We start from the raw sequence: 20,931 nt of genomic DNA, 5'->3' as shown, positions 1-20,931 counted from the left end.
GAAATTTTCAGCATAGCGATACTTCCAAAATAATTACCTCCTGATAAATCCACCATTTCCACATCGTTTCCTAGCTTCGGTTGCTGCCGGAAATAAAAGCTCCGGTCGATAGAGGATGTCAACCAAGAGGGACAATTCTGACTGCACCAATGGTTTAAGTTGTTCTTCTAATAAACATACTATGTCTTGCAAACCTTCTATAATACTACGATCCAGACGCATCAGCTAGAAATAACAAATAAATATATATCATTAAATAATTAAACCATAAACCAAACATATTACTTTCGTTACGACTTTTCTATAAATGTATTCGTATTTTAATGCAACTAAAGTAATTTAATTACTTTTTTTTTTATAGAACAAATAATACTTCGTACAAATAACTATTACTAATGTACATCTCATATCTTTGTACAAGCGATCTATATGATACACGGTATTGCTATAGTATATATTTTATTAATTTTTTTTTTTAAATTAATTTACTATCGATATATATACACAAGTATCTAATGAGTCAAACTAACGTTAAGAGTTCTGAACAACTTTTACCTCTTCTTTAGAGCTGTCCATCAAAACCATATCATTCTACATATTTAATGAAAATTTATTATAACATCGTGAATATATAATGTAATATATTTAAATAGATATTTGTAACAATGAAAAAATATTCATTATTACCTGACTTTGAGTACGCTCTATTTTCGGTTGTTTAGATGCTTGGAGCCATTTACTTGTTTGCCTACTAAGCATCGCCGCTTTATTAAACATAGAAGCAACTTGACTTTCCAAATCAGTAGGAATGGCAATACCTCGTCCCTTAGCTAAAAATGTTTAACATTATTTTGAAGCTTATATTAAATAATCATCGAAATATTAGAATAATGTAACAACTTACCAACGTCGGATAAAGTTCTTATACAATTTTCTACATTGAATCTTTGTCCTGCATTCAACCACATACATTGCGATACTTTAAACGCCGCGTGAAGTAGTTGAACAAATATAGGCTGTCGAGTCTAATTAATAAATAAAAAGGAATACTAATTAAATGTTATGCAAACGATTCTTACCACAAAATATTGATACATTAATAACGAACAAAATTAAGTCAAAATTAAATCGTTACGATCATGTGAGTGCTTCCTATTGTACTAGTGTGTGTTATTTGTTTTTTCTTTTTTAAGTACGAACTATAATTACACAGCTTACGTATATAATTTTATAGAGAGAGAATTTATAATGAAAAAATTAAATATAATTATTTTATTAGTACACCGAAACTTTTTTTGTATGCACAAAATATGTACATCCATGTATTTATTTACATGTTACATAGTATACCCATATTAAAATCCATGCTGCCAATTACATACAATTATTTGACAATTTTACTAATTATAAAAACGAACTGCATATTTGTAGAAATTATTTGATGAATATTATCAGAATATCAAGGCTAATATATTACAATTTTTATTATCAAAAATAATTTGACACCCTTGAATTATAATTTGTCATTTCTTGATAGTTATGAAAATACATAAATATATTAAAAATGAATGTTCTCCGTGATATTTACCCTTACATTTGCTATTAATATCTTCCGTTAAAAAATAGAAATATCCTGTTGGTATATTACATAGGTGGATGTGAGTGTATTTGTACAATTCTTGTGTTCTTAGGCCAAGACAGCACTCTACTATTAATACTCACATAACTTGCAACATTATTGTCAATATTCCGGTCACATTCCTTGATGCTCCAATAAAGTCTAGCCTCGTGCAGTTGTTTCTATTAGTAAATCAACCCACCACCATTACAGACCCAGCACATAGACGAAACCCATGTTGTTGATTCAAGAAGGCCAGGTATTGCATGCCAAAAACACAGAACATGCCGCTGGTGCAATCAATAATGACCAAGCACATATCAAATAATATTAATGATTTTATCGTATATTATATCAGTCTATCGATGTATTTTATGTTACATAAAATGGATGATAGTAACGTGAACTTGATGATATATTTCTATGTATGCCTACAAGTTCGTAATATAATTTACATATTATGTAGTTATTCCAAATTATATTTAAAAAAATCTGATACAGAATAATGATCAAATCATAATAATAACAATGGAAAAATGGAAAAATGAAAAAATTAACAAAAACAGGAAATGAAAAATATTTCGACAAAATATATGATTCTAAATTAAATAACATTTTCAATGTGTCTATGATATGTACTTGGTTGATGAATGAATGGTTAGTGTAAGTAACATGCAAAGCATAGATTATAATATAATGTGAATATGTATATTTATTTTTTATGGCTAATTTAGAAAAAAAAATAAATTAATGAATCTATATATATCTTCTCTAACTTGTTCTATCATCCCTTTTTTCTTATTCCTGAAAATAAAAATTACCTAACAATATTAAATATAAATACATTTGCATTATATTCTATTATTATTATTCTTGGCATCGTCTAAATTTACAATTCATTTATTTTGATCTATTTGATATTTATACCTATTTAAAACAATACTAGCAATCTAATTCAAGTTCAGTTTCTAAATTTCTAATTCATTGTGATATTCATTGCTACAATTACCTCTTTTTCGAAGAACTTCAGTCATATAATGAAACATAAAATAAAAACGTGATATGATATACAACATTCTTGAAACTACTGTAACAGAATGAAACTGCTGGAATACTAATTCTATAAAGTATAACATTGATAAAATTCGTAATAATATAATTAATCTCTAATATTTTATACCGACTTCAATATATCATACTTGGTTGATTGTTAACCAAATTCAATTAGTATCAAATATCTTGAGTTGTCATAAGCACATGCATTTACATAATTCATTAGATATCCAGAAAGTTAATTTGTTCACGCGAAGATGACTAAATTTCAAAGCCATTCTTGCTGTTTAGTATTTTAATTGATATAATTTAAAAGAAAAACATAGGGAAACGTTTATATTAACAAATTAATTATAACAGTATAAGTAAAATGTGCCATTATTTTGAAGAAATATTGTTGGTGCTTTATATATATATATATATTGATTTAAACGAAACGAATTTATGAAAAAAAAAAAATAATAATAAATTACTCACAAAAATTTCTCCAATATGATTTAAACATGAAATAATTGACATATTACTGTATAAAACAGATTGTAAAAATATTTAAAAATAGGCACCACAAATTTTACTTTACAATATATACGAAAAAATTATTAAAAAATATATATAACCGAATAAACAATGAAAATATATACGAAATAACAAATAAAATATAATAAGAAATATATTGATTTTCCTATAAAAGATAAAAATACAGTACCTGGACAGTTGTACTCTGATCAGAAAATGGACTGCTAAAGAATGTAGTGATGATATTCATTAAACAACTCGTCACATAATTCTCCAAAGCATTATCTGTATTTTGTTGATCATTTTTAGATGTTGCAATCAAGTTCATGTCTACAATGAAGGACTTTTCAAATAAGGACCACATATGATTGGATGTATAAATTTCTTTCATCTCTACTTCAGTATCAATGTAACAATGGTTAAGGAAATTGATGTAAGCTTCCTTCACCTATCGTAATTAATATATTAATGATTATAATAAAAAAGAAAAAAAATTATACATAATAAATATATCGATATATTAATTGTTATTACCTCAGGTATACAATCTGGATGCGATACCATAGCAGCAATATCATCTAAGGGTAAAAGACTATGACATTTGATCTCGGTATTAACATTTTTACCCATGGTACAACAAGCTAATAATTTCACCAATTCAACGTGATATCTAAAACGTTAAACATGTTATTTTACTTTACATTTAGAAATGAATTATAAATAAAGAATAAATATTAATAATTACTTGAGTGGACTACTTTCGTCCATTCTGTGTCTTTCCGAACGCATCATTTCTACGAATTGATTAAACGAAGCTCTGTCGTTATAAAAAACTAAAACATCTTCTCCTGCTTGAACGAGCTAAAAAAAAATAAAATCGTTACGATGTGACGACAAGTTTTTTGGACGCTTTGAAATAAATAATTTGTCATTCACCTCTTGCATCACCATTTCTTGACATTTTCTGATAAACTGGTTTTCGGCTTTCACGATAGTTTGAAGGAATCTTAAATATTGCACGTGTTTACCGTGTGTTTCTATGCAATGAACAAAGTGCTGAATCACCTTTACATTAACTTCATTGCAAAGTGTCGAATTGTCTTGAAATATACTACATACTGTTTGAGCTTCTCTAATACCAGGATTTAAAAATAAATCTAATTGTTTGTGTAATAGAACTTGATTTTGTTGATTGCCCAGACAAAAGTTTTGCAGAAAATCATGAGCCAAACGCATCAGCTCATTCATTCTAACATCTTCTTTATCATCGTAAGGAACTTGCAATAAATCTAAGACAACAGTATGGACTCCAACGTTACGCAAAAGTCTTTGCTCGTGTTTGCGCGGTTTTACTTGTCCACCCGGTATCGTTTGAATGCAGAGCTTGTTCATTCGTATTAATATTTGTTGTATTTTTTTATATTCCTCGGTTTGATCCAAACTTAAAGGTGGACCAATATCTAAATCAATCGCAGATCCTGTAACACAGCGTATCATCAGTTTCAATTTAATACTGAAACCTATATAAAACGCGTGATTTTAACTTAAAAACAATATTTTTCAACAGAAACCTTTTTTATCCGACGTAGACAACTGCGGTGGTGCTTTACGAGGCGTTGAAGAATCCTCTTCGTCTTCTTTGCTTTTTTTCTTTTTGTTTCCGTGCTCTTCCGTAGCTTTCGACTTGTAAACCCAAAGTTCTGATTTTTCCACCGATTGACGTAAAACATCTAAATCTGCTTTAATTTGCTTATACGATTCAACGTCACTATCCGAGACTAAAAGTTGAACCTGACGAAATTGAAAGCACCGATTTTATACACCGATTTTCATTTATTTAATGTCTAATTATAAATTATTTCTTGTTTAAATTGAAATGTCAAACCTGTTTAAATGCTTGCAGTACTTCTTGCCTTTGACTAAAATGTCTAAATAATAAATGCAATGCTCCAGAAACTAAAGGTGGATAATCGTGCATTGCCAGGTGAAGTAAAACACGTAAAAATGTTCTACCACCTAGACCATCTAAATCCAATGCCGCACATTCTTCGCTAAATAACATATTTTTTCGTAGTCATTATTATATATTAGTTTTATCGTATAATCAAAAAATATTATTGAAGTACCTGCTACCAAAGATTCCTTCGGCTTGCGTTCCAATCGATTCCAAATCGATAGTTTTTTGACAAAGTTGACTCAAGTCTTGACCCGAAGCTTTTTCAGTCTCATCGAATTCTTGTTTGAAAATGCTTAACAAACAAGAAATTCTATAATCCAATCTAACGTCGAGGATAAATTGAAGGATTTCAATTATTTTTAATTTAGTGTCCATCACCAAAGGATATTCTTTTTTCGAAGTAGTCTTTGGCCTTGGAGATGTACTTCCAGCCAATACTTGTCCAGCTGGTCCTAAAGTTAAACTCGTCATCACAGCACCCATATCGCCAATACATCGGAGAACTCCTCCTTCGGCTATTAAAATACACAGTAACGTTATTTAATATATGCTTAGCACGTTTGTTATATAAATTACTGATTAATTCATTTTATTTGATTTTACAGTAAGCACGATTAACACATTACAAATAATAATAAGACACGTATAAACATAATGGACGAATATATCAACGAACTATGTGTCATCTACTAATATAAACATATGTACATATTAATTATTACTTTAATAGGACCTAATAGAATATTACCTGCCTCTTCAGAATCCATAGACTCAGCTAAGAAATATCCAGAAAATCAGGTAGTTAGTTACATATATTATTGGAGATTACACAAACGATAGGAAAATTAAAAGGAAACTACACACAATTGTATTCTATTAAATAGATTTTTTGAAATATTAATTATCGACAAAAGTCTATCGTGAAATTCCATTTAAATCACAAAATTTACAATCATGCAAATAATATAAAAAATACTACGAAATAATGTAGGAGTAATAATAATGATTGATCCAAATTATCAAATGGGAATGCTAATCTCATATAAATTGTACACTAACTTATATACATTACAATAATATAATTTATAAAATATGATTAAACTTACAATCAATTTCTCCGGTTGGTATTTTCCCATCAATGAAATCATTTTCAGAAACACAGTCCAAGATACTTAACAACGTTTTAGTTAATCTCAACAAATCATTAAAACTATAGAATCCAAAATAAATTAAATCGCGTGCTAATTTAACCACCTGCAAAAGAAAGACACTTAATTCATTACACGCGTACTAATAATATATTCAATAATTTGTTTTATTTTATACAAAATTGTGCGATATTATAAATTGAATTGAATTAATGAATACCTCAAACGTAAGCTTATTTTGTTCCTGATCTGCAAAAGACCACATCTTTGCGACAACATTGCAGAGATAATCTTCCACAAACTTTATAGTCGAACTAAATTTAACGCGAACAGCCTCTTTATTTTCGTCAGGCATTTTATTTGTATCGTAACTGAAATATTTTAGAATTAATGGATAAAAAGAAAAACGCGCGTAAGATAAAATTCAAACAAATGTGATATCTTTTTTAATTTGTTATCACGTACTCGTTAATGCTCATTTTTAATGGAATTTCGGACCAAAGACGTGCATATTTGACCGGTGTCACTTGTTCTTGCGGATCTCGATCCACGTGAAGATGTAACATAAGTCGGCAGAACGAAGCCCGTAATTCGTATGGTACGGTTTCATCTTCCATACATCTAAAAAAAGAAGAAAACAAGTTTCACAAATACGAATTTATAATTCTACGTAATTTTATGAAATAATTATAATAAGAAAGAGATGCGAATATATATGAACCTACTTAAGTATAAGATCTATGTCCAAGTGGGGTGACAAATTGTTAAGTGCTAAATATTGCCTGTTAAGACACATGTTGCTAAACAAGTTTAATTGATGTCTGTAATAATCCAAAATTGCCGGAGCCAATAAATTTCCCATCTTTGCGTTTTTCGACAACTCGCATAAAGACTTTGATTTCTGTAATTAAAATGAATATATGAATAATATTATTTATATATATATATATATTATAGACACTATATATTATAACACGCTACCAACCGTTGCATTGTTCCAGAAAAGATAAACTTCATCTTTTTCTTTAACGATTATTTGCGATTCGTCATTATCTTGCTTTTGATCAACCAATTTCATTTCGGTTTTAACTTTCATCATCCTATATAAAAATTCTATTGAAAATATGTGTATTATCACTAAAATAGCATCATAAACGTATCACATAAATAATTTCTTGCCTGGTCTCTAGCAGAATATCCTTATTTTTTTCACTTAATACACTTTTACATATCAATTCCTGAGTTACGGCTATTGCTTTTTTATTGGAAATACATAAATCTGATAAATAATCTAAAAATCTGGATTCCCATGTGTGCATATTTTTTCTTACAAGACCTACGAACGTCTCGATCTCAGCAGCAGTAATATGTTTCTCTAATAATTTACGATTATTGTGTAAAAGTGCTGTAATCGTATCCTCCGCTAAAATATCGTATCCAATTTGTTTTTGCATAAAAGCAAAATGTTTGGCAATATATTCCTACGATCAAAAGGGATAATCGAGAGTTTTAGAAAAGTATTATAAATATTGGAATAAGAAAATAAAGAAATGTTCAAATTTATTTTCCCAATTACCTGATTTTTTCTATAATCTTGTTGCGACAGTCTAAGTATACGATAACATAATCGAAACATATATTTGTACGGTGCATGTCTCGGATCGTTAAGTTCTTCTATTCTAAGAAATGGTCCCTCACCCTCGGCCGACTCTAAAAACGGTGCCTGAAATTCTTATTTCTTAGCGCCATACAGCCATACGCGCAAAAAACATTTCATTAAATATTATGATAATATTACAATACCTGAAGTATCTTAAATAATTGACCCAAAATATATTGTTCCCGGAGTAACTTTTGTCGATCCCTGACAGCATTCGTTACGATTAATTCCAACGCCTCGGATTTATTTTGTTCATTTTCTAATCCCGCAATAAAATAAACTATGTCTTGCAATAAACTAGTTACGGCCCTCCGCTCATTGTGGGAAATCGTACCCTTCTCCAATTTACAGTTTATAGATGCCAAAACTTTGCAGGCATCGTTTGCAAAATCTAAATCTCGTACCTCGACTGGCGATACAGATCTCAATGCGAAAGCCTCTTTGTCTTCTTTGTTCAACGCGCAACCCACCTTGAAAATATAAGGAACGTTAGTTATAAGTATATAACTTATAAGTATTAAGTAAAAAATGATTGATCATATATGTGCGATGCGCCGATACCTTTGACATTACGGGTTTTTCGTCATCTTTGTCGATCGGTACGCTAGTCGAGTGAACCCACGTATTTGTACATATATGGTGTAACCTAACGAAGGAAGATTGAGGTACTAAACTATCGCCCCTCGTTAATGTTGTCGGATCTAATTCGAATAGAGAACTAATCTCGTTGCTGTGCGGTACTGAGACCAGTCTATAAATTTTACCAATAGGATCTATTGGGAAAGAACACGATGAATAATATCTTATAGAATATTTAGTTGATTTTCTTCATTCAATGCGTATGTCTCTTACCAGGCTTGCTATTATTAGTTTCATAAAGCTCGTCCGAGTCTACCTCAGCGGCAAGATATTGACCCGTCGCTAAATGCTTAAATCTGAATAAAGAATTCCAGTGTCCTGCTCCACCCCTGCAAGGATCGTGTTGCACGACTTCCACTTCCCATAAAGCCTTGCTACTAGTAGCAGCGGTCGCACTCGTCCTGCCAGTGGTCCTTAGAAAAACGTGTTGCTTCTTTTTGTATTCGTCCATCGTTAAAAATTTTTCTTGCTCGGCGTGAAACAATCTGACGACATCTCCGCCCTTGAGTATCTCTTCTTGATTCTCCCTGTGCTCCATGAACAGAGTAACTTTCCAAGACGTCGACGAATTAACGACGTTCACTTCTTTGCATCCAGGATTATCGCTAAGCTCGTAATTGGCTGCTACGTGTAATCCTTGTCGACCTGCATTCACTGGTTCCAGTATCACCTTGTCGCCAACTACCACGCTGTCACCGTCGCTTCGCAATTTATAAAATGGCATTATGTAAAGCCAAGAACCCTCGTTTCCATTCGCATCGAGATAAACCCTCATTGCATTTTTCTCGAGTAACGCCGGCAATCTCTTGTTAACCGTCAAAAATTTATTCGACTTCAAATGTAACAGCTGCAAACAAAAATATCACATCTTAGCGAACATTCGACGTTCGATCGATTTCCCTTTGGAAGGGAAAATTGGACAAATTTTCTTAGCACGCATATGGGGAAGGTTGACTCGTGATAGCGACACGTTACATTTCCATCAGATGAAATTTAATAAAATCTCTTCGATGCATTTGAGAGTACCCTCCTTGCTTTATCGTACAATGCTAATTAAATTAATCTGCTAATGGTATCTGTGCGGTCTTCGCCGTCCGAACCAGAGACGAAAATTACACTGTACTCGTCGAGTGACAAGTAAAAGAGAGATATATTATTTTGGAGGGAACAAAATATTTCAAGAATATAACATTTTTACCTGAACTACGTTGCCATAGGAAACGACGGAACCCAACAATTTCTTATTCTCGGTATCATTTTGCTTTTTTTCGATTTCTGCTGCATGCTGAAAATCAATAATAAAAGTGTTACACGTTATTTCTTACATTTTTCTTTTTTTTCTCGTCTCAGGATTATTATTCAAACAAATGTAAACAACACGCGACTCACGTGAAGTCTTTTTAATAATCCAGCGTCTGTACCCGAGCTGCCACTTTGTTTTGCCGCTTTCCAAAATTGTTTTTGAGCGGAGTAACGATTCATAGGACATATTTTGAAAAGGCAGTCTAAAAGATAAAAAAACAAACATAGAAAATATTCATTGAAATTAAACACACGTCCTGTTATTTTCTATACGAAAAGAATAAAATAATAGAAGAATTTCTTTTGAATTTTTCTTTTTTCTTTTTTCGGAATAAATCACCTCTGAATTTTTTCGGTGGATTCGTCAAATCTCCGGCTTCGGGACATACCACGCATCTGTCGTCTACTAATCTGAAATACAAACAAATGAATAAAACAACGTTGATATATACGATAGAGGATTAATAGAATCCGCTCTTGAAATATCATAAGGTGTCAAAGTAAAATTGTCGTTGGATAAAGTCTGGTCCAGATGGAATGAAACCATCCTGTGGATCAATATTTGGAAAGGCTACATCTCTCTCTCCCCGGGCTTTAAAGCCACGCGAGAAATGATACGAACTTATATACCTGTCTGTTGTAAACGCGAGATAGAAACTATTCGTATAAATAAAATAAATATACAAAATTATTTTTCGCGTAATTTAGCAATATCGATCGAAACGTTTTATTACTCCGGAAAGAAACAATTCGATTCTATTTTCTATAATGTGACATTAATAAAACACGATTACGAGTCGTACGCGTCGAATTATTACATAATAATTAATAAATAATATACAATATTTTCCAATGGGCGATCATTTAGGATAACTGAATGTAGTTATAAACGGGTGGATCTATTAATCAAACGAAGGTGTAAATTGAATCATCGCTTCGTCGCTGTTGGACTACGATACCGCAAACATCGAGGTAATAAACCAATTAACGCGCTTACGCGTCGTCTACGTTAAACCCGAAACGACACTAAAATAAAACAAATTTAAATGAGAATTTTTATGAATAGGAAGTGGGGAGGAAAAATAAATCATATATTAAAATCCAGCCGCACATTTTCTTCTTCCCTTTAATTTAAATCGATTCTTTTTTATTTAACGCTGCATTAGACACCGGTAGCCGAGAATATACGCAGTAAAACAAGATATATATATATGTATGGTATTTTCTTGGAACACAATAACCATCCGTAAACATATTGTTTGTTGACGCTCGACGAGAGAATATAAGCTTCACCTGGTTTACTAACAAGATTGCGTTTAGGCTTCTCACTCTATACCTAACTCCTTTTTCAAAGGTTGAATCTGTATATGATGACGTTTCCAATATAATATAAACCCAACGACTACTTATCGCAATGAGCTTTTCACATTATTTTCTATATTCCCCCAGAAAAAAAAGGAAGGAAGGAAAAGAAGAAAAAAAAATGATGCTTGATAAAAATTCTATTTATATCGTTTATCCAATCTCCGTAAATTAATACGATGGATTTACAATTTTTAACGCTTTAATAAATGCCAACGGAAGATGGAAAGGAAGAAAAAAGAAAAAAAAAAGTCAATCCCGAAAAAGCAGCATCTTTATCTAACAATAAAACCTAAACAAAAGCAACGAATAATATTATTAATGATTACACGCGTCCGCGCAACGTTTCAATTATATCAGAGAGAGAAACTTCCTCTTCCGGTTGTACAAGTGAACAAATGGTTCAGATAAATTCTATCAAAAAAAAAAAACAAAAAAGAATTAATAGGTCGTCAATTTTATATAATAGAATAAGTCGATGGTTTGCTATATTGGTTATTTTTCTTTTCTTTCTTTTTTATTTATTTTTCCATCGCAAAAATATGTAAATACAATGAAATAACGCGAAACGACATTGCATGGTGAAAGAGAGAGAGAGAGAGAGAGAGAAAGAGATAAGAGAAGATCGGATATCGAAGTAAAAGGGCGACGCGAGCAAAAACCGATATATTGTTATTTCTGGCAACGTGTCGTATTAGATAGGTATGACGAGGATGCAACTACATATTTATACATAGGTATATAGATAAATATACATAGATAGAATATGTGTAAGAACAGGCTGATGCTGGTGCGATTACAGAGGATTATCATCGGCGATGTTGTGCCTGGTGTTAAGGCACCGGAAATAGAGCGGAAGACGAACTCTTGCGAGAATAAAACCGCAAATGAATCCCTTCGTTAATGACGACGAACATCCGAGACCAACGCGAATAATTTTCTTTCAAAAATGTTCTATGTTTCGTACTTCGAAATGATATTTCAATAAATTTGGACAAAAATGAATAAATATTTAGATGCGATCTTACGAATTTTCTTCCGACAAGATCGTAACGCATAATTATTAGAATTTATTCGTTTGATTTTTATTGAATGATCGTATTCCAACGTTACGATATTGAAAGAATAAAACACGGAGAACGAGTGTTTTCGATTCGTACAAAATAATATCTAATTACCAGTGTAGCAACATATATAGACGATGGAGATATTGGAATATCTGACAATCTCCAATTTCGAGCGTAACCTAGTATTCACCTGCTGACATTAATTATGTCCTATTCAGCTGTGCCAAATTAGTGCGCGCCGAACTTACATATTGCTATTGACAACCTACAAGTAATAATCGTATGATCTATATATATATTATGCAATCATGGATGAAAGTCCAACCGTCGTAATTAAACGGAATGAAAAGACGTCTTGTTCGATATTTAATCTTTTACAATGAATTTCTTAACGGAAATTCGTTTATTCGAACACAATAGAACGATTCGATATTTTTCTACTTTACTCGCAAAAGATATAAGTTTTAATTATACTTTCAACTATTTGGAAAATATATACAGTAAAACCTCTTTTTGTGCGGTGGATAGGGACCGCATAAAAGAAATCGTACAAAAAAATATTCGGTAATTTTATAAATACTTACATATTATAAACAACTTTGTACGATATACAGTAAAACCTTTTTTTGTGCGGTGGATAGGGACCGCATAAAAAAAGTCGCACTTAGAAAATACATCAATTATTTGCGAAATATAGATGTGAAAATGCTTTCAATCAAATGAAATAATTGTTAGGAGATTGTTTAAATCAGATGAACAGCGTCGCGAAGTCCGGATACATCGTCGTCAAGGAGACCATGTAATCAGTTCGTCCACACATGTATATGTACATTGAAAGAAAACATAAAACTGGTAGCAACGCTGCTGAGATTTAGATACCGCATAAAAATAAATCGCACAAAACAAATCGCACAAAAATAAAATCGCACAAAACAAATCGCACAAAAATAAAATCGTATAAAAAAGGACCGCACAAAAAGAGGTCTTACTGTACTTCGTTCCGAGCTAGAAAAATTCTTCGAGTTTCACTCGGAGATAAAAGCAAATTTCGTAAGTATTATAACTATATAACTAGAAAAGGAAAATCTTGATTGTATCATATGAACGAGCCATTGAACACAAACGAGATTTGCGATCCGATCGCTAAGATCTTATTTAAGAACCCATTCATGCCGATGAATGCTACCGAAGTGAGCAAAGTGTACCTGACCTATTTTCTTAAAGCACCAATACATATATCCTCGCAAACGAACCATTCGCAAATAATCCCTGAGAAAAGTGTTCGCGCGACAATAAAAACGAACGTTGCATCCCTACTACAATTTTCTTCCACTTTCTCAACAAACAATTCATATTTAAATGTAACATTTTAGTTGATGTAACAAACGTGATATAATAATCTCTATAAGGATCGATAGAAAAGAAAAATATTTAGACTAGGACAGTTTATAGCTCTACAATATAGCTCACATTATCCTCCTCATATTTTCCTTCAACTTAAAGTATTCTCGTTAATACTTTGTAATCGAGCATAGTATGGGAACGAGTTGATTACAAAGAGATCGCTTTATTGCCACTCCCCGTTATCGACATCCTATCTTTATGCCGCCTCCGTTCATCTTCTCGCATGATTTATATATAATGTACAATGTGTATATAATAAATAGTATGGATAATAGATGGTCGTTGTAAAAGAAGGTTCCCCTGTTACGCGTCGCAATATTCTTTCAATGTAAAAATACGTGCTCTTATATATACGAAAAAGCTCGCGTTCACCGCGTGCTCATGAATTTCACACCGAAACAGAAAAAGAAATATTACGAGAGAAGTGATAAATATACAAATAAAAATAAATAACGAGTATATTTCCCCTGGCCGTGTTTATTTTATCGTCGGCCGAGTAAAACTAAAGAAATATTTTAAGATATTGACCCGTTTTTTAAACAATTTCAAACTAATCGATCGATCGTTAAGATTAATGGAGATCGTAATGTTCGTTAATTTAAACGGTAGATCGCTATGATGTACAAACGATGTATCGACATACGCGCCTCAATGAATCCGATTAATTTGGTATGACCGAGTAAAATTCCATCGTGAATTATGTCAAATTAACGAATCCAAGCTAAATCGTAATTACTTTTAATTCTTTTACATTCAACCTACCGATGTTTCAATCGCTACTGCTCGAGTTATTTATTTAAAAACGCGATACGCAATTAATTTACTTATTTATCTAATTAAATGTGAAACTTTACGACACGCGTACGATCAAAAATATATCAACGAAATCTTCGCGTTCGTATAATTTTGTAATCGTATCTAAACGATCACCGACGATTCACTTTTACAATTAGTCATAAGTCGTAAATATTACAATTATTTTATATTGCTCGTTAGAATGAAACTATATCCGTAACTATCATTTATTTCGCAATTTCGTCGTTTTAAAGGAAAAACGAATATTTCAACGACGATAGGCTAGCATTCAAATTACCACCGTAAAAGATTAAAACGGAGGACGGAGAGCAAACTATTTACGTATACGTGTACAAACGCGCGCGCGTGTGCACGTTCAAATATTTTCTTTTTCCAAACATCATAAATTTATAATCAGACGACTCTGTCGCAAAGATTTTACTCCGCGGACTTGAAAAATGTTCAAAAAATAGAAACAAGTTGGTTTTACGAACGAAAAAGCAATCTTTTTTTTCTAGCCAGTTTAAATTAAACGCAAACTTAAACGCAAATGCAAATAACCGAGTTGACTAAATATCTAAGCTAGCGAATACGAACGGATTAGGATTATTAGGTGTTATCTGTTAGTTCCTTTTTTTTCTCGACGATTCCGATAAGTGTGTGCATAAAAAGAAAGAAAAAAATATATGGTATATAAAATTTGAGATAAGTTTCAAGAGCGAAATAATGCGTGTAAAAAAGAATAAAAAGAATAATAATAATAATCGAGTATAAAATTCACGGTCGACGAGTGAACGGGTTACGGCTTCCTCCTTCCGATCGATCGAGAAGAAAGATGAACAAAATAATGTGGTGCATTCGAGCAACAAATCGTATATACCCGGTAATCCTTTGAAAACTATCGCCAATACAATCCACTTACCCCAGTGTGGAAAGAAAACCTGAAACACTTCCCTCGGCGTAGAGACTGACGATATCGCCGAGGTGAAGGAAACTCGCCGAACCGAGAATTTCGCCCATTGCACCAACCACCGCTTTTCCTTCGAGTTTCCCGATACTTTCAAATCGGAGGAAGACGCCTTCGATCGCTGCACTTTTTAGCCAATCCAATTAGTCATGGTGACACCTAAGAAAACAAACGAACTAAATTATTAACGATACGAGACGATACCACGAAAATATTTTCAAATATCCAAAATTATAAAATCAATGATTAGCGGATGCGATCAAATTAGGATTTAATAGGATAAATAGGACTTACAAATTCCTACAGTTTATGAATCTTTTTACCCCGTCAAATTATTCCCCGACTATTTTATCCACTTGTTCATTTTTGTTCTCTTCCCAGAAAATAAATAAAGTTTCACCAGCGTTATTTATGTTTTCGTCTAAATTATACATATACGATAATAATGGAACGAAAAACATCGAAGATTAAGTGATTTTAAGAATGGCTTATCGGACGCAAACGACCGGTCGAGCAACTGGCCAACCGACCAAATAGACCGCAACGAGGTCACCTTTGAATTTATCTGACCCTTAACCTTAACTTACATGCTCGCAATAATGCTAAAAAATTACCATTACCATTTGTCAAGGTTACTTTCTTACCATCCTTTTGTTTTACTTTATGATTCCATCATTGTTTATAATCGAAATTAAAGTGCACGCATGATATTTTTTATTTTAACGACCTGCCAAAAATTTATTCGATACATCTCACGTATTTGCATTCTCATTTTATCCTAATAATTTTTAATCTTTTTCAGAAATCACATTTTTTTCCTTTTACGTAACTAAACGTTCGAGCTCGCTTCGAATTCTATCTTTGGTAACCTATTTCGCGTAATACTATTTCGCAAAACAATTTTACTTGCTCTCTCATTTTCTCTCTCTCTTTTTCATATTTCCGATGCCAACAAAAGTTCATCGTATTCATGATAGAGTTTTTTCAACGCTGATGATTTCGTAATGTCTTTCTAATGCATCTTAAAGACCGACCACTTTGCGTATATACGAATCCATTTGAACGAAGTGATGGAAATAGAGATGGAAATAGAGATGGAAATAGAGATAGAGATAGAGTGAGGAAATGAACGTAAAAAGAATGAGAGAGAGAGAGAGAGAGAGAGAAAGAGAGAGAAACGATTAAATTATGAACGAGAGATGGCCGTAACAGAGGACGGATTTAAAATGAATGTGTGATCGTCGAGAACAGTCAATGAAATTTATACTTAACGAGTTCAATTAACGTGCGTTATCAAAGCGTAAAAAAGATTTTGATACGATATCACAAGACTATAGTCTTTGATAGAAAAATTTCGAAATGATCGAATTCGAAGAAACGCTTTCTTATTGCACGCAATTCACGCTTTACGCATATAAAGTATGTACATATTGCATAATGAATGACTTGAGCCATAGTACACGTGATTAAAAGACGGGGGGGGAAATGTTAAGCACGTGATAAAGTTTGATGCTCGATGTCGTAGCGTTAATTAATAGTTTCCACGTATAATAACGATACGTTTTATATTTAAATTACCTTTCTTGATTTATAAGAAAATATTAGAAGAAAATACTTGAAATATATATATATAAAACAAATCTAAAACATATATCGAAATATAAATTTGACGAAAGGGTTATTCGGTAAACATCTTATTCGTTCTGCGTAAAAGATTTTCAATGCTATGTAACGATCGATTCGTGGCTTCTACTATCGTGAAACATTTATCCTACACATATTTCGACTTCCTTGATTAAATGTAACGAGATATAATTCTCGCCTTGTATACATAATCGCATATATACATACATAGATACATACACGTATACAAACATGCGTAAACAAAATATACGTGTGCATACAAGTGAATAAGCTCGTATATACGTAAACATTCGCATAGATATTGTGCTTCGCATGCTTAAAGCATACTATCCGTAATAAATGCGTTAAGACGTTATTAGAATGTGAAGAGAGAGAGAGAGAAAAGCAAGCTGACAGATGTTCCATGTGCATGTTTCTTCTTTGTTATCGTCGACAGTGGGGTCGATCGAGAGTAACAATCAATTGGCCGCCAATATCGTTTAATGGAAATGCACCGATGTGCATCGATGTACATACCAGAGATGAGAATATTTACTTGCAATCCTATCGTTGAAAATTGTCAACGTTGGGGGCATCTACGAGGATCGCATAATAACGACGACCACGGTATCGTGGTTACACGCAATTGCAAATAATGTTACTGCTAAAAACATTTGTCTAATAAAATGATAAGATTAAAAAACAACAACAAATTATACTAATTACGCGATATGGTTAGAAATGAAATTTTTCTAAGACGCTCTAAGCTAGCACGCTTAGGCTCTTTTTAGCAGATCTAAGGAACAACGAGATGGCTCGAGTTTCATAAAAGACAGTATCGAGTTTTCATGAATCGTGCGACCACTGGTGAGATTTACGTTACAGACTATGAAACGTTTCGTTTTTTCCAAGGATTTCCACCTATTACTCGCATCGATAGTTTGCGATATTTTCGCGCGATTCTTTCCCGAATCTCGTTCCGAAATATGAGAATAAATGTTAAAGCAATAGTGAAAGAAAAGGAAAGAGAGAGAGAGAGAGAAATCGTCCTTGATAAAACTTAATGCACCAAGGCAAACGTCACCTTTTAATTTATGGACGAAGAACGGCTATCTTCAATGGCGCACCGCGCCGTAAGAATAACATCCATAATTTTCCAAGACGTTGCGTATCTTGCCAGAAAGAAAGAAAAAGAGAGAAAGAGAGAGAGAGAGAGGAAATCGGTATCACAAGAACCCAATCAGATTTAAACTTTGGCAATAACTTTTAGTCGAGTCTTGAAAGTTTCGAATTGACCGTTCAATCGTTGCAAAAAATAATGAAATGATGCACTTACGCCTACACGTATCTAAATCTACGAAGACTTACGAATGCAAAATAAAATGAAGAAAAGCACGCGAGGTTGATTATTACGAAACAATATCGTTTCCTCCTCTCGAAAAGCAATCGAACTTTAACTTTTGCAGTAACGTTTAGTCGAGTTTTCAAATTTTGACGAGCGGTCGATCGATCAGCAGTCGATCACTGCGAAAAATAATGAAATGAGATGCACTTACGTTTACACCTTACTATCTAAATCTATAAAGACGAAAGAAAATAATATAAAACTACGAAGCAACGTCGTTCCTCCTGTGTGCGATGTCAATAACCCATTCGCTTTACCGGGTTCGATCGTATGCCGGCTTGGGATGGTCTATAAAGCGTTATATCCGTTTTACAACGAAATAAAGTGGGTTACTAAACGACTACGTTACATCTACGTTATATCTACTTTCGCGTAGGAAAAATATACATGCTTTGCGGGAACACGTTTCTTCTATATATATCATTTTTTATTTTTCTATCTAATCTCCGCGCAACCTGCTACTCCCTTCGAATAATTCTAATGTGATAAAATTAAATAGAAAAATAAATAATACATATACGTGCGTATCATCGAACAATCATTTTCTTCTATCTTTCTTTCTTTCTTTCTCGTTCTTGCTTCCTCAGTTACGTAATAAAACTTTCGAAGAACTTACAGAGAGAAGAACTATCGATACAATGCGTTTGCCGGTATCAGCAAACGAGTCAGTTATTACCATACCAGTTTTCAAAAAGATACAGTAGGAATAGCGTGTTGTAACCAACTGTGCTAGGAGACAAGAGCGCACACGTGGAATAACGTTAAACGCAATACCAATACCGCAACCGCTGGTTAGTTCCATTATAGTCGTTAATGCTAAACGATACAGAACGCTAAATAAGGGCAAACTAGGTAATCAAGGTATGATACGTAAAACGTGTCGCATCCTGGAAGGTCCGTTTCTAAACATAGATTCTAAACATAGATATTTTAAGTAAATACACGTCCCGAATCTTCTCTTATCGATATTATGCATCAAAATTATTATAAAATAAATATTATCTTTCATATTATAAAATATATCATAAAATATACATATATGTGTGTGTGTGTGTGTGTGTGTGTGTGTGTGTGCGCCTAACTACTTGCTTATGAGTGGTAATTTAAAATAAAGACAACTTTTTATCGAACATAATTTGTTGAACGTTCACTTGCGAGAATAACAATGGCATCCGATTCGTAAGTTCAAATACAGCTGGCTAATGCTTGGCACACGCGGTACGACGCGTAACAGGTTCCTTACGTTTTTCTTTCTCTCTCTCTCTCTCTCTCTCTTTCGTTTTTAAGACGATTCTGCTCTATTCAAGGCGAACTCGAAAGAAGCTTCATCGTCGATCACACGAATCGTCGGCTTTGATATGCAGCGATTTAAAGGGATCGTCGTTTAAGAAATGCTGAGAAGACACGTAGAACACGTGCGCGCATCTTTTTCTCTTCCAAGATAAGCAAGATGCGAGCATCTATTTCTTATTTGATTCATTGTCCTTGATAATAAAAAGTAGAAGTAGAGGAAGAAATAGAATTTACAATCTTTCGTTGATTTCTCTTGACATAAAAATTTATTTTCTCGAAAAGAGTCATCTAATCGTTCAACTTACATTCCCGTTCCTGCAGTAGCTATACTAAATATCATCTTTCAATGACTTTGTAAAATTAACGGAGATATAGTGACACTAATCTAAGAAGAAATCGTTGAGAGGCTAATAATAAATTTGTTGCTTCCCTTGTTATACCTGTAAAGTAATATCTAAATAAACAGATGACCCTGTATATGAGAGAAGAAAAGAGAAAGAGTTCTTCACTCTCTCTCTCTCTCTCTCGATTTCTTCTTTTAATGTATACAGCGAACTAGAAAATTTTAAATTCGTAGAATACAAGGAGACTCAAATCCGGTTCACAAATAAAATATCTATTTTTAGAATAAGTAGATTCTCTTTGGGCGAATTTTAGGAAGAAAGGGTTAAACAGCTGTAGATTCACTTGACCCTCGTCAAGAACGAGTCCATTCGAGTGAACTCGACGATGGTGACGACGACACTACGATGACAGCGACGACACAACCGTAAAGACGATATTGCTATACTCACTCTCTCTCTCTCTTTCTCTTTCTCTTTTTTCTTTATACATGTATATGCTCTGCACGTACTCACTTACTTACTTACTTACATAGCGTGTGCATGTAAAGAAAGAAGAAGAAAAAATAAAAGCACGCGCATTAATGTTCGCGAACTCGTTCGAAATTTGTTAGCATACGTTCCAAATAGGAAAACCCGCCTTTTTGACGAATTACGTGTCTTACGAAACTATAGTATCCGACGAGAAAGAAAGAAACTTTCTTTTATTCGAAGTTTTAAAGTAAAAGTTATCGTGAACAAATTTAATTGGTCAATTAGCGCACGAGGATTTCCCCACGTA

General features: G+C 32.9%; 1 protein-coding gene across 14 annotated transcripts in view; it reads right to left on the bottom strand.

Annotated features, from left to right (window-relative positions):
• The window catches only part of LOC122518409 (inositol 1,4,5-trisphosphate receptor), a 28,660-nt gene that overhangs the window by 7,043 nt on the left and 686 nt on the right, over window positions 1–20,931 (bottom strand). For 5 of the 14 annotated variants that reach the window (XM_043637320.1, XM_043637329.1, XM_043637331.1 and 2 more), the window contains exons 2-28: window positions 15,444–15,647; window positions 10,234–10,304; window positions 9,981–10,096; window positions 9,790–9,876; window positions 8,805–9,438; window positions 8,514–8,725; window positions 8,096–8,422; window positions 7,869–8,015; window positions 7,472–7,773; window positions 7,278–7,392; window positions 7,018–7,193; window positions 6,758–6,913; window positions 6,513–6,663; window positions 6,251–6,398; window positions 5,893–5,919; window positions 5,314–5,659; window positions 5,073–5,238; window positions 4,759–4,978; window positions 4,124–4,665; window positions 3,933–4,048; window positions 3,722–3,857; window positions 3,378–3,635; window positions 1,723–1,800; window positions 905–1,025; window positions 688–830; window positions 556–591; window positions 38–225 (exon numbers count right to left, since the gene is read on the bottom strand). In XM_043637320.1, the coding sequence (XP_043493255.1) occupies window positions 38–225; window positions 556–591; window positions 688–830; window positions 905–1,025; window positions 1,723–1,800; window positions 3,378–3,635; window positions 3,722–3,857; window positions 3,933–4,048; window positions 4,124–4,665; window positions 4,759–4,978; window positions 5,073–5,238; window positions 5,314–5,659; window positions 5,893–5,919; window positions 6,251–6,398; window positions 6,513–6,663; window positions 6,758–6,913; window positions 7,018–7,193; window positions 7,278–7,392; window positions 7,472–7,773; window positions 7,869–8,015; window positions 8,096–8,422; window positions 8,514–8,725; window positions 8,805–9,438; window positions 9,790–9,876; window positions 9,981–10,096; window positions 10,234–10,304; window positions 15,444–15,541 (5,117 nt within the window). In that variant the 5' untranslated portion in view covers window positions 15,542–15,647. Of the gene's footprint in view, window positions 1–37; window positions 226–555; window positions 592–687; window positions 831–904; window positions 1,026–1,722; window positions 1,801–2,627; window positions 2,643–3,377; window positions 3,636–3,721; window positions 3,858–3,932; window positions 4,049–4,123; window positions 4,666–4,758; window positions 4,979–5,072; window positions 5,239–5,313; window positions 5,660–5,892; window positions 5,920–6,250; window positions 6,399–6,512; window positions 6,664–6,757; window positions 6,914–7,017; window positions 7,194–7,277; window positions 7,393–7,471; window positions 7,774–7,868; window positions 8,016–8,095; window positions 8,423–8,513; window positions 8,726–8,804; window positions 9,439–9,789; window positions 9,877–9,980; window positions 10,097–10,233; window positions 10,305–15,443; window positions 15,648–20,931 lie in introns of all 14 variants that reach the window. The other 9 variants (XM_043637323.1, XM_043637324.1, XM_043637330.1 and 6 more) reach the window with 6 other exon arrangements.

Source organism: Polistes fuscatus, unplaced genomic scaffold (genome assembly GCF_010416935.1).
Source record: "Polistes fuscatus isolate 324 unplaced genomic scaffold, CU_Pfus_HIC Scaffold24, whole genome shotgun sequence".
Lineage (NCBI taxonomy): Eukaryota > Metazoa > Arthropoda > Insecta > Hymenoptera > Vespidae > Polistes > Polistes fuscatus.
Note: the sequence above shows the minus strand (reverse complement) of the source record. Positions and strands in the feature narration are given on the sequence as shown.